The following is a 14,849-nucleotide window of genomic DNA, read 5'->3' on the forward strand; positions in this document are numbered from 1 at the left end:
CAACGGCTAGAGAATACCCATAATGCACTGTGAGGGTTGTGCTGAATGAATTCCTGAAGATGGTGCCCACAGCTGAATCATCCATCCATTCATTTTCCAAACATCTGGTCCAATGTGGGTACAGTGTAATATAATACAGGTATAAATTCCTTTTTAATGTATTATTAAATTGTTTTATTAAGGTTTATACATGCTAGTTTCCATGACAGAGTTCAATATAAATCTTTTCATTACTATTGGAGCTACCAGTTTGCTAAGTTTAAATTATTATTAAACGGCAAGCACATACTATGCAAAAGCGGCAGCCCTTCCAGCACACTTAGTGTCCGAATTCACTCACTCGTTGTCATTCGCTCCATAATATAGTGGACTATATTATTAAAGTAAAGTAGGGAATAGTTAATGACGGTATAGGGGCAATTTCGAACACAGCTAGTGACTCTTTCTGCAGGTTACATCGATAGACCAGTAGGTGGCGCCAAGTAACTGTCTTTGTGTGTGAGTCATTTAATCATTCAAGATACGATAAAAATTAGTAATGGAAGTACTGGAATGCGGTTCTGAATTCAGCGGCTGTCTTTATGAGCGAGTCATTGAATCATTCATTCATTGATTCAAATGATTCGTTCATTAACAATGTTATTAAAATATAGTAAAATTAGTACACTTGAATACTGTTCCAAATTCAGCAACTTTCTATCATTATCAGTCATTGAGTCTGTCTCCTTCCATCATTGAATCATTCATTCAAACGATTTTTTCGGTAACACTGATTCATTCAGGAGCAAAACAAGTGATTGACTGAACTCGGATAAGCATACTAGCATACTACTTTATGATTTTTGCCTTTAAGTGGTAGAAAAAGTAAGAATAATATGTTTCTATTCTATTCTAAAGTAAATTCACTAATTTGATTCATTAAAAACTTTCCTGATTCATTCAGGAAAAAAAACTGACCTTTATGAGTGATTCATAGTGAATAGCTGTTTACTTGCTGTGTACTTCTGTTATAAATATAAGTGTTGTGTCTTTTCTTTTTTGTCAGATTCATAAATATTTTGTGTTTTGAATCTAAAATAATACTTTGAAGATTTTTTTTTTATAGAAATATTCTTCCGAAATACATATTCAGACATTTCCCTCTGCAGACCCCTTGGCCATTTGTGACAGACCTCATTGTTACACAAGTTTCTGATGTGCATCTATGCGATCTTAACCCATGTAACACGCCTTATGATAGAAAGGATCTCTTGATAATTACTAAGCGAGCCGCTTTTCCCGCTGGATGAATCCTGCAGTCAACACCCAGTAAATTTCCAATCTCGCCTCACTGTATCTCTTTATCATCCATATGATATCTCACGTAGATCTGAACCTGTGTGAATGGCAGCATTATGCCTCCGAACAACATGGCGAGATGTAAAGCCTCACTCCAGGGTCAGACTTCACGAGTCTCTCCGGTAAATTGAACCACCAAGGACATAATCACCGCAAACAGCCTCTCAGCATGTGTGGTAGTGTGATTGTGCGCTGTGTTTTTAGGCAGAGGGGGAACCGGGCTCCGCAGTGACAGAGAAGGCAACTGAGCCGCAGAGACAGAAAGAGCCCTGCAGAATGCACGACACCAGCACCTCCTTTGTTCTGCTTTTTGGGAGGGCGCAGAATGAAGGGAGGTTAGCTGGGAGATGTCTGTCAGGCACAGAATCACTGATCTCTCTCTCACTCTGTCTGTCTGCTCCTGAGGGGGAGATCACCATGGTGACAGCGCCTTGCCACGCATGCCTGTGGATGCTGCAGTGTAGGAGCGTAGAGCAGCCGCATGCTCCTATGGCGAGTCCAACACGAACAGCCAGCTGTAGCTGCTGAATTCGCCTCCACGGCCCAAAAGTTTCTACTCCGCAACAACACACCTGGTGCCAAGGCGGCTAATCGACCACAGCCTGAACGGCACGTGTGTATTCTTGGTATTCAGGCCAATTTAAATCAAAGAGCATTTCTATTGGCTAATCTGCGGTCGCTAATTGTAACAGAACGGCTATTTGAAGTCTTTTAATTAAAAAATAATCTCTTGTTTTTAGAAACAGACGGAGAAATTATTTTCGTTCATCATTCCTCCACTTTGAGACTAATATTTGCTCCATTATTATGACGGCTGCTGTGGAAATGATCAAACGGAGCTGGTCCGGGCTAATATTCTGGCCATTGCTGGTATTAGTCAAGTTCATCAGAGGATTTGTCCACCAGGAGCTGTCTGACTGAAGTCATTATTTCTCCCAGCAGTTCTGAAAGGCTCGCAGATATCTCTCTCTGTCTCTCTCTCTCTCTCTCTCTCTCTCTCGGCCGTAATTACCTTAGTCCCACTCAAAGCCTGCCTCCACCGCTCCCGTATTCAAATATGGTTTAATTACCTGTGGAATTTTAATTGGCGTGGCCTGCCAGTGGGAAACGCGAAGGTGTCCAAGGTCATTCCAAGTCGTTCGCGAAATGCTCTCACCCACACAGACGACGCTGGCTGCCTGCCCGCACAACACGGCATCGCATAGAAGCGCAGGCTCTATAACCAGCACCTGCTTTAACAATAAAACAATAAAGAGAAAATGGGCACCTCACACCAACAGGCCGACTGATGCATTGTAGGGTTATGAGGTTAAAAAATGTGATTTTATGGTGCACATATTTTTAGGACACAATGTGCCTAGCCTACCACAGTTGTTAGTGAAATCATAATTAATGATTATGACTTTAAAAGAACACATTTGTTTTGTTGTGCTTTAGTTGTGGCCATTATAGGTGTAATATAGCAATTCACTTTGCAAAAATAGCTTTTAATGTAAAATGTGTAATGTTTTATAATAATATCATTTTTTACCTTTTGCTTATAATCGTATTGCTATTAAAGTATTGACATTTAGGGTTTGACTTGGAAATTATCAAAGTGTCAAATATTATTTATTACTTAGGTTTTTTGTTTTTTTTTTATACTGATTTTTTACAACGATTTTTTTCCTCTGTACAGATGAAAACGTTATCAAAATGATTCCTGTTCTCACGGATGCCGTCACCGTTTTTACAGAGTCACGTTTTTGAAGTTTACACGGAGATTATAACGGTATCGGTTTCAAAACTCGTTTTACAAAATGTACACTTTGAAACCTATTTCAAAGTTTGTGTTCTTAGGCCACCAAAACACCGTTGTCATGTAAATAAATGGCCAGAACAGTTGAAAACGGTGTTGTGTAAGCGGCCCCTAAGTTAACGGGAATGAATCAATCAAATACTTACTTAAGCTAGACAATGACTTTCTTCTAGATATGCTGTACAGCCAATACAATATTTACATACATTTCCTATTATAACTGTAAATCTGCTTTGAAACGATCTGTATTGTAAAAAGCGCTATATAAATGAAGGTAAAAAACACACATTAAATGGTTACTGATACCAACCACATGTTTTGTTATAGTGTGAATAAGCGTAACAAGTATGGTATATTATTGTTTTAAACACTGGTTGGTTTCCATGTCATCTTTTAAGGCACAGCCCCCTCTTCAATTATATTATAAGTCACGCACAGATCCATATTGCCAGAAGTCCTTGGTCCGCTGGTGCTGATTTGTGCACGTTAAGGCAGAATCTGAGGATGAGGAAGATAACTGCCTGCAAAAGGGATTTAAATCTAACAGACGTTTCACAGTCCGTTGAGCCCTGACCAAGCGCAAGAGCCACAAAAACAGGTTATAAAAACACAGCTCACGTTTTTTATTGTCCTCTCGTCATTCAGAATGTGTGAGAGTGTGTGTGATGACGTGCTTTTCTGATTCTAGGCAACCCAGTTTATATCTACAAAGCCTCACTCTGATGTGAATCTCAACTCCCAGTTGTTAACTGAGCTGAAGGTTTGAGGTTATGACTTAAAGGAAGCTCGAGGATAAGGTTAAATGAATAAAAGTATTAGCAAGAAATATTCTTTGAAAATAGACTCTCTATGGTCTGTTCAAAAAATCCCATAGATGGGATAAAAAAATTATTATTATTTTTTTTGCTTTTTTGCTTTAGCAGAGGTCGGAAGCCAGATTATCTTTAGCAACACAGTGTTTACAGCACTTACACATTATCAGAGATAATTATCATCACATCATTGAATAAGTCAAAAGCTCACAATATTGGTAAAAAAATACAAATAAAACCACCTATAAACCTTTTTTGTATGAAGACTAAATAATTGATTCATTGGATGCCACATTCAAACCACATATGGTTTGCACATGCTGTTTTAGTGCAATTAAAATTGAATTTCTCAAAAACCCAATGATTATTATGGGATTTGTATAATTGAGGGCTAAGGCTAGAATGAGCTTTGCCTTGTTTATATTTTGGAGGATGAGTCTCATAAACGAGTCTTGGCGGTTTAGGAATAGCACTGTCTTGTGGGACCAGAGTTCAAGCAGCACACGCATTTACATGAATAAATGTGCCAGTGGTTATTAATGCTTTGTTATGTCTTAAACAATTCTAATACTTCTTATCTCTGAGGGCTGAGCTTTGGCACAGACACTCTTCACACATTCAAGGTAATTTTTCAGAACTGTTGCGCATAATTCTCTGGGTTTTTGTTTTCTTTTTGTTGTGCAGTGTGTATGGATGCCCCTTGGCTAAGAAAAGGAAAACCCAAGAGAAACCTCTGCAGGAGCCAGCTTCCAAACGCCGTCCGTTTCTAACCATGGCTGATGGAGAGCCCGCCATGTATGAAAGCTATGAGCCGGAGGCCATGGAGGAGGGAGAAGAGAGGGAACAGGAAGTCGAGGAAGTGGAAGAAGAGGAGGAGGAAGGGGATGAGGACGGGGATGATGAAGAAGAAGAGTGCTCGGATGACAATGACGAACCAGGAGAGGAAGAAGAGGACGAGGAAGATGGAGAGGTGGAGAGAGGGGAGGCAGAGGAGATAGAGCAAATGGAGGAAGAGGTAGAAGAGGATGAGGAAGTGGTGGAGGAGGATGGGGATGATGAAGAGCAGGAAGACGACGAAGATGAGGACGATGAAGATGAGCACGAGGAAGAGGAAGAGGAATACTATGAAAATCAGAGTCATCAGCAAGGTAAGCCGATGTTGTCTGATTTATTGCATGTCCTGAATGTTCGTATAACCATGGAAAAACATGAATTGAAACTTAAAAGAGTTTTGATGACTTAAAGGTCCCATTCTTCGTGATCCCATGTTTCAAACTTTAGTTAGTGTGTAATGTTGTTGTTAGAGTATAAATAATATCTGTAAAATTATAAAGCTCAAAGTTCAATGCCAAGCGAGATATTTTATTTAACAGAAGTCGCCTACATCGAACGGCCCGTTTGGACTACATCCCTCTACTTCCTTCTTTAATGACGTCATTAAAACCGTTTTTTGACTAACCTCCGCCCACAGGAATGCTCCCTCAACTCTACCGAAATTCGTTTATGTACTTGCGCACTTCTAATAACTTACTGTGTTTACTCAGCTCTTACGGTGATTTTCTGAAGTAAAACTGACGCTTCATCTTTTGTGTGATGTACAATAAACTTTATTAAACTCATATGTTTGATCATCATTCAGACAGCAGACTTGTAGGCTATTAAATAATGGATAGGCCTACATACAAGCAGATGACAAATACGTTATAATAACCGTAATTAAACTACTAAACTATACCTGTTTCATCTCTATATAGCACTCTGACTCTGTAGGCATTATTGTCCGACTCGAACTGAACACCGTTACAGAGAGTTTCTGATATTATCATCATTCCGTGAGATGAAATTGTCCTGAGAGACTGAGCGTGAGCTCATGAAGCTCCGCCCCCTGGGTCGTCCAGCAGCAGCTTATTTGCATTTAAAGGGCACACACTAAAACAGCGCGTTTTTCTGAGCCCCAAAAAATGACAATTTAAACATGCTGTAAAAAATGATCTGTTGGGTATTTTGAGCTGAAACTTCACATACACACTCTGGGGACATCAGAGACTTATTTTACATCTTGTGAAAAGGGGCATAATACGGGACCTTTAAAGAGAATCTTAACAATACAGAATGTTCCCTGCCAGCTAGGACCAGGGAACACATTTATGTTCTAAGAATGTTTGGCAGTGTTCCCATTATGTTATGAAAATGTGTTTAAAATCCCATAAACGTTCAAAATGTCCATTTTTTTTTTTTCTTGGTTATATGAACATTCTGGAAAACGTTAGGAAATGTAATGTTTAGAATCTACAGAAAGACATGTAGTTGCTCTGGCACACAGAATGCTGCATGAAATACGAATCAAGGGCAGCTTATTGTAGGTCAACCAACATTTCAGAGTATAATTGACAGAGTATTCAGTCATTAAAGTCAATGTTTTATTTCCTAAATTGCCTGTTTTCGTTTCAAGTCATACAGCATATGTAATTTGCGGAATCACAATGAAATCTACATACACCCTGCAGAGAATGGCCGGCCCTCGCCATCCTAATTAATGTGGATTTTACAGCAAGGAACAATCCAACTCCCCTTACGAAATTGAGGGAAAGCAGATGTGACTGCTTCCTTAGTATGCGTCTCACCCTCATTCTCTGGTGTCCTCAATCGCTTGTGACAGTGCTTCCAGAGTAATAGAGAGAAGAGGCTCTCTGAGTTATTAACTTTGGCCCCCCTCCACACATGCACGCCGCCGTCCCGGAGGTGTCAAATACACTCACCCAGCCCCCCCAACCCCTCCCCGGTGAAAATGGGCTCCTCCTGAGGATATTTCTGGCTCTAGAAACAGAGCACCTCATCCTCTGCTTATCCCTGCAGTCTCATCCGCCTCTGTCCCAAATACTAGCAACACTAAAATCTTTTCAGTACAACTGAGAGGCTTTCAGAGCAGCCTGTGCTGCTTACATGTTATGAAACATACATATGTCTTGTGAAGCATTTAAAAGGCTGCCTGATGATTCATGTACAGTACAGCTTACCATATTGCAGTTTCTCTAAAATACATCCGTTTCTTTTCCGGAATACTCAAATATATTGCGGCATAGTGGCAGTTACCATCTTACTAAACTGCATTTGATTATTTAAATCAATTTGCACCTGTGTCATCGAGCTATACGTGAAACCCTGGCATGACATTTGTCTTAGATTTGCTGCATCAATGCTATCACTCATGAGACGTTACATTTTCATAATGATAGTGTTCAGGCGGCTTCAGATTATAGAGAGGACTGACATTTCGTTTGTGAATTTATCTTGCCGCACAAGCCGCTTGCTTCTGAAATAAATCGAAAGGCCCTAGTGCGCGACGTATTCGAGGGTGTATTTTTGGAGCGGTTTAGAAAATGTCTACAAATCTTCAAGCAAATTCCATGTATTGTTCTCCTTTGTCCACAGACGACAATTATTCCTGTGGTGGACAATCAAAATCCAATCAAATAGTTGAGAAGGACAATAATAATAACAACAGCATGAACAATGAGGAGTATGAGAATTATGATGAGCTTGTGGCCAAGTCCCTCCTCAACCTGGGTAAAATCGCAGAGGATGCCGCCTACCAGGCCATGACTGAGTCAGAGATGAACAGCAATTCCTCCAACAGCGCGGGCGAGGATGACGACGAGGACGAGGATGATGGGAGCGAACAAGGAGGCCATAAGGGAGAGTTGAGTGTCGACGTGAATAGCGATGTGGTACGTGAGACCGTGGACTCCCTGAAGCTTCTGGCCCAGGGACACGGGGCCGTGCTTCCCGACGAGGGGTACGCGGACGGCGGGTCTGGGGATACTTGCCCAGCTGGCCACGCTAACGGACGGGGCCACCCTGAGGAGAGCGAGGAGGAAGTGTGTCTCAGTAGCCTGGAGTGTCTACGAAACCAGTGCTTCGACTTGGCTCGTAAACTTAGCGAGACCCAAACGTCCGAGCGGCCCATGATGGAGCACCAAGGTCACCAGGCCATGCTGCACCATGTTGAGCAGCAGCATCTGCATCCACATCAGCCTCCAATGCATCACATGCCCAGGTATGACAGTTGCCAGATGGACCAGCACAGACCCCTTGAGAGGAACTACTCAGACATGGTCAATCTGATGAAACTGGAGGAGCAGCTCAGCCCCGCTTCAAGAGGCTACCCATCTAGCTGCGCTCAGGAAGGGGATGAGGACACTACGTCAGTGGCTTCCGAACGATCAGATGAAGCTTTCGACATGACTAAAGGCAACCTGTCCCTGCTGGAAAAGGCCATTGCTCTGGAATCCGAGCGTGCCAAGGTTATGCGAGACAGAATGGCATCAGAACAGATGGTGGCTCGGAGGGACAATCAGCGCCTTCATGGAGAGCACAGCCCAAGGCAGAGCAGCAGTGCAGAAGAACGCAAGGCCCGACTCCATCACGATGGCGCAAAAAGAGCATATTACCCTAAAGGTAAAAATAAAACTTCTAATTAGATTTTTGCATTTCTGCAGAGATTTCAGTAGCTAGGTCCCCTTCATTAATTTGGAAGCCATATTCTGCTACTGAGGAAACAAATAAAAATGGTTATTCTGGTAATTTCTGGCAAATAACTGAGAAATAAAGTCACAACTGTAAGATTTTTTCTGGTAATTGTACCTTTAAATCTCACAATATGACATTATATCTCACAATTGCAACTATACATCTCACAATGTGGCTTCATATCTCAAGATTGCGCCTTTATTTCTCCTAATTGTGGCTTTATTTCTCCTAATTGTGATATTATACTTCTTGATGTGACTTTATATATTCCAGTGTGACCTTTTATTTCTTATTTTAAACATTTTCTCACAATTGTTAGATATAAAGTCAGTATTTCCTTTTTTTATTTCTTTATTCCTGGTAATTGTGACTTTAAATCTCACAATGTGACCTTATATCTCATATTTGCAACTTTATATCTCCTAATTGTGATATATCTCACAATTCGACTTCATCCCTCATTTTCACAAACAAGGCTTAAACCTAGTCCCAGACTAAAATGCATATTTTAACTGTTTAAACTGAAGGCATCTTACACTGACTTATCTTAAAATATGTGTACCATTGTTTTGTCTCAAGATGCACACCAGTAATGTTTTTTTCTAAGGCTATTTAAATGTCCTAATTGAACTAAACCCTAATCCTGGCTTAATCTAAACCCTGTCTGTGGAGCCAGGTTCATATCTCACAATCTCACAATATTTTTCCTATTTGTGATATAATCTCACAATGCAAGTTTATTTCTCATAAATGTGAGACATATTCCATTGTGAATTTTTTTTACACTTTACAGATTTATTTTTTATTCCGATTGAAAGTGTATTTGTTTCCATAAATGAGCGTATTTGCACAAACAGTGATCTTTTGAATATGAAAATAATTTTCTCATCCTGAAAGCTGTTGCAGCATTTGTTCTCCAGTGTCTTGGGTCACTTAACATTCCGTCACACACTGCGCCAATGACATTGATGACTATGGGGTCACTTTGGTGAGACAGAAACATTTTTGGGGCTTGTTTTAAACATCCAGGTCTCTCTGGTAGCAACTTCCATAATGACAACAGCTTATGTTGCTAAAATAGGTTGACATGGTAACATCAGAGACTTACCTTGTCAGGCATGAGTAATGGCAATCTGCATGGCCTGTTTGGAAAGCAAATCTCATCCCTAGGATTCCATACATGGTTTATTACCACAAATCCTTCCCAATTCACACCCACTACTTTTTGGAGTGAGCCATCTTCTCTGATATATGCAGATATTAGCAATCAGAAACTACAGAGGCATTTAACAAACAGTGGTTATGTTATTGAGGATCCTCAGATTACCCGTAGTTACCCAACCTAACTGCTCTTCCTATCTAGTATTTCAAAAGGTTCATCATTTGTCTCCGCTCTGAAGGCGCTTCTTCATATGTTTCATTACCTCCCATTTGCTCAATTTGCTCTCTGTTTTCCATTAAAGATAGTGTCTCTGTGCTTCCTATCGCAGTTTGCTGTTGTTTTCAGTGCACGACCACAGCAAGTCAGAGGGTCGTGTAATTATAGAATTACACCACGATTTCACACCTCGTCTCCAGAAACTATTCTTGGCTCTAATTATTGGAGCGTCGTTATTAAACACGTCGAGTGATCTCACTGTTCTGACTGACAGGGTGCGTTATTATTGCATGCTTGTGGAGTTTTACAGCAGTTATTTTTGTCTAATAAAAGAGGGAAGTATATTACAAATGTGTTCTCTTAGCTAAACCGATTTGAACAACAGAGAATGCATGTATTGTATTCACAACTTTATTGATCAGCCAATGGGTGCTATGATGGTTCTCTGCTATCATTTGCTGGTTTTCCCTTTTTAGTCTCATGGTAGAGACTACGCACACCGCGAACCAGAACCAGTGAAAGATGAACATAAAAATAATGAGTGTAAAATCAGCTCTTTTTTCTCTGTGTACAATTGTATATTCCATCTTTATATAACCATTTAGGATGGTTGAGATTGTTATGATAATCACCCACACATACTGTATGTATGCATGTTGTAAGGGCTGATATTATATTATATTATATTATATTATATTATATTATATTATATTATATTATATTATATTATATTATATTATATTATATTATATATAATTAGTTGCAAATATATCTAGAATTGTTAATACATTCCGATTTTAAAGAGAATATTTGAAGAGTTCAGATGCAAAGCCTCTAAGTGCCATCTGAAATTTTCCTCTAGAATGATCATTTTTATAAAGCTTTTATATTTAAGTTAAGTAATTTCACTTAAATGACAATTAATAGGTCATTTGCATTGCCATTTAAGTGAAATTATTGAACTTAAATATTCGAGCTTGATAAAAATGATCATTCTAGAAGAAAATTTCAGATGGCACTTAGAGGCTTTTGCATCTAAACTCTTCATTTATTTTCTATTAAGTTATCTGTAATAATGTGGATATTTTGTCCTGCAAAATGTACAGCAAAATTCTAATGTTAAATATTTATTTTGACAATATTGAACTTAGTTTAGCGAAGTATTGCTTCAGTTATTCTTCATATTCTAAATTCTGCTGAGAATAAATAGACAAAATTCATTGAAATGAATGATGTAACTCTTTGTTTTATTGTCTGACTTAAGAAATTCCTCTGTGCTGTGACAGGTGGATTAATTTAATTACAATCCAGTAAATTCTGTCATTCTGATTCAAATCAGGGCAGTCAATTCATAAATTTCGATTTTTTTCGAGAACACTGGTCTCGTGCATCACTGTCCCTCCTTTCAGCCGCAAGTCTCATTCAGGCTATATCTTTCCAGTGTCCAATTTCAAAGCAAACAGCAAACAGACAGTGATGTTTGAACATAGCTGTAACAGGAGCATAACTGTTATCACAAGGAATCCAGCAGGTTAATGGGATTTGCTTACTGTGCCTGTAACAGGATATGCCAATAACCGTCTTTGCTTGCAGACTCAAGGGGAGAGAAAAAAGAAAGCAAGTGTCCGACCCCAGGTTGCGATGGCACGGGCCATGTCACGGGGCTGTATCCACACCATCGGAGCTTGTCCGGCTGCCCCCACAAAGACCGCGTGCCACCAGAAAGTAAGCCGAATTCAGATGGCCGTTTGCACTTGATAAACGTCCCCGTGCGTGTTTGCTACGTGCTGTCTGTGCTGTGGGCATGTTTTACCTCTCTTTTCTAGCATTTCTGTAATGCATACGAGTGCATTTCCTCCTCCACCCAAAGCGGTGGCGCTCTTTCTCATACAAACAACCTTTGCTTTTCTGAATGGTGATTGTGTAATTTTAGCCTGTTTTCTCAATATGGCTGCTCTGATCTCTTGGACGCAAAGCAGATTTTTCATCCCTACCTTTAGTCACACCTCTAATTGGATGAGGATCATGTCACAGTCAGTTTGCTGCAGGCCCAGAGACGTAGAGCTGCAGGATGTGTCATAGACAACCTAATGGCTAGACTCATTCAGTTCACCAAAAATAAATCTGCTATTATTGAAGAGAGATTTATTTTTCCTCTAATGCCAATGCTTTCACACAACGTGCATGCCATTAACACATTGCATGCCTAGAATCTTCTTTCACCATATGGTGATTAACTTTATGATTAACTGATATCAGCTGGAACGTTTCTTAGGAGCATGTGCATGCTGTTGTCACTGAGCCCGTTCAGCTTAATGGAACACAAGGCTTTCATACTCACTCTGGATCCTCCTAACCTTCTCTCGCCCTCTCCTCTCTGTTTGTCCAAGTTCTTGCTATGTATGAGAATGTTCTAAAGTGCCCCACGCCTGGCTGCTCGGGACGCGGCCATGTAAATAGCAACAGGAACTCCCACCGCAGGTGAGTGGCTGGAAGGGACGTGGAGAGAAGAAACTGGCGGCACTGTGGGGACTGATGTTCCAGTCTTTTTACACATTTTATACAGGGATTTAGATGGAGCCTTGCTTTCAGGAAGGAGAAGAGGGACTGACTTGTTTGTGTTGTGCTGAGCTTGACTGGATGATAGAAACACATAGCTCCAGGCTCAAATATTTTATTTGCACATTGGCATTTTGACATGCAGACTGGAGATTCAGGAATAAAATTCCCATCTGGAAGGAGGGACATGGTGAACTTTTGAAACCTACAAAAAAGCCTCTACAATTAATAAAATAAGCTAATATATCATATTTATTTAATTCTATTTAACTGACACTGTACATAATTCTAATATACAATTATGTATGTATTAGAAGCTGTTTGTTACACATTTATGCTCTCTTCATTTGTAAGTCGCTTTGGATAAAAGCGTTTGCTAAACGATTAAATGTAAATTTGAATGCTTCTAAAAATTCATAAAATAAATAACTTATTGATACTGTATATAATTCTAATCTAGAAGTATTATATATAATTGAATATATAATTTTTTTTGGTTTGTTATAAAACTGTAATGTTATAATGTTTTTACAATTACAAGATGAAACGGAGAATTTGGCCTTTCCAAATCTGAATTTTCTTAAGAATGAGAGCTCCACACATACAGTACAACACTTATGCAGTTAAGATGTGCCTCCATGTGCACATGGTGTACATTCAGACAGATGCAGTCTCCACCCGAAGTCGCTGCAGGCCATGTTATATGGAACAGCTCCTATGGGACACACACACTCACACACACATTATTAGAAGGGTTGAACTGAAGAAAACAAAATGTATAATAGGGGAATATAACAACCTTGTACATTACATATGGTTTGTCTACACATTCCTCATTGCATGGTTGTCATGGCAACTCAGCATAGTGACAGTCGTCCTTCTATCTGTCAGTCACCACTCACTCACTTTTTTCCCCCTTAAAATTCCATTCCTGTAAATGCACAAGTACCCTGTGCTTATACGCTTTATGTGTTTCTGAAATTGCAGAGCTTGTGTTTTTTTGTTTTGTCTCATTTGTTTATTTTTTATATTTTGAGAGTGACTGAATGGTTTCCGTATTACCCGAAGACAATAAGAAAATTGCAGACGATAAGAAGACAGTTTCCAACCATACAAAGGATTACAGAGAGAGAGAGATGACAGAAAAGTGTGAGAAAAAACAAACGGAGACGGAGATAGAGAGAGTAATGAGAGGAAGAAACAACAAGGGAGAAGGAGTGCGAGTGAGAAAGGAGAAAAAAGGAGAGCAAGGGAGCGTAGCTGGATGTTCTGAAGCTCAGTTTGCTGTAGTGTGTCTCTCTGAAATGACTGCGGTATCTCGCTGTGAGGAGCTTTCTGAAGCCAGCCAGCCAGAAATGCCCAGCAGATATCTGCAAAGCTTTGCCTTCATACTATAGAACTAGGCCACATGAAATGCATAATTCATACATAAATATCCCCATGTACCCCACACACGCATACCAGGATTTTGCAAACACGTTGGAAGTCTGTATTCAGAGAATGTCATAAAAAGCGGACTATTCTCTCTGACAGACTCGTCTCCATATGCTGGTATTATACATTCCCTCATATCTCACTTTGTTCTTCAACTTCTGCTATCTGCTAGGGCATGTGCGCGCGTTTGAGAGTGTGTGCACGTGTGTTTGTGTTTGTGTGTGTGTGTGTGTGTGTGTGTGTGTTTGTGTGTGTGTGTGTGTGTGTGTGTGTGTGTGTGTGTGTGTGTGTGTGTGTGTGTGTGTGTGTGTGTGTGTGTGTGTGTGTGTGTGTGTGTGTGTGTGTGTGTGTGTGTGTGTGTGTGTGTGTGTGTGTGTGTGTGTGTGCGTGTGCCCTTACATGCTGCTCTTAACGTAATGTTAACACTACATAAATTGCTCTGCTGCTGTTGCAGTCTCTCGGGATGTCCCATAGCCGCCGCCGAGAAGATGGCAAAGGTTCAGGAGAAACATCTCCCCTGCGACAGCTCCAAGTCCAACCAGGCATCAGACCGAGTCTTGAGGTACTGCGTGACCCTCTGTGACATAAATTTTTTTTTGGGAAAACCAAATGGGGGGAACAATCCATTTAAGATGAATCTGTTAATACAATGCTAATACAATTAATACAAAACAGGTTGCAAGCAGTAATTCATGTTGACTTTAAGTACAATATGTCGAGGCCTCTGATACCCAACCATGATTCCCTGTCTTTTTACTTGTTTCAGACCCATGTGCTTCGTGAAACAGCTGGAGATCCCACAGTATGGGTACAAAAATAATGTCCCAACCAGCACTCCACGATCCAACCTGGCCAAGGAGCTGGAGAAGTACTCCAAGGCCAGCTTCGACTACAGCAGCAGTTATGACAACCAACCTCATGCATACGGCAAGAGGTCCCTCACCCCAAAGAGCCATGGGCGGGACACTTCACCCAAAGGATATGATGGCAAGCCTGTCTT

At 40.3% G+C, this 14,849-nt stretch overlaps 1 protein-coding gene across 1 annotated transcript in view; it reads left to right on the top strand.

Annotated features, from left to right (window-relative positions):
• Positions 1 to 14,849, top strand: part of LOC308698426 (myelin transcription factor 1-like protein) — a gene marked incomplete at its 5' end in the record, with an annotated part of 69,851 nt that overhangs the window by 39,423 nt on the left and 15,579 nt on the right. Inside the window, 6 exons of the mRNA XM_081378486.1 lie at positions 4,633 to 5,096; positions 7,381 to 8,406; positions 11,450 to 11,581; positions 12,247 to 12,337; positions 14,304 to 14,411; positions 14,616 to 14,836. Coding sequence (XP_081234612.1) covers positions 4,633 to 5,096; positions 7,381 to 8,406; positions 11,450 to 11,581; positions 12,247 to 12,337; positions 14,304 to 14,411; positions 14,616 to 14,836 — 2,042 coding nt within the window. The remainder of the gene's footprint in view (positions 1 to 4,632; positions 5,097 to 7,380; positions 8,407 to 11,449; positions 11,582 to 12,246; positions 12,338 to 14,303; positions 14,412 to 14,615; positions 14,837 to 14,849) is intronic.

This window comes from Scardinius erythrophthalmus, assembly GCF_964197995.2.
Source record: "Scardinius erythrophthalmus genome assembly, chromosome: 11".
Classification (NCBI taxonomy): Eukaryota; Metazoa; Chordata; class Actinopteri; order Cypriniformes; family Leuciscidae; genus Scardinius; species Scardinius erythrophthalmus.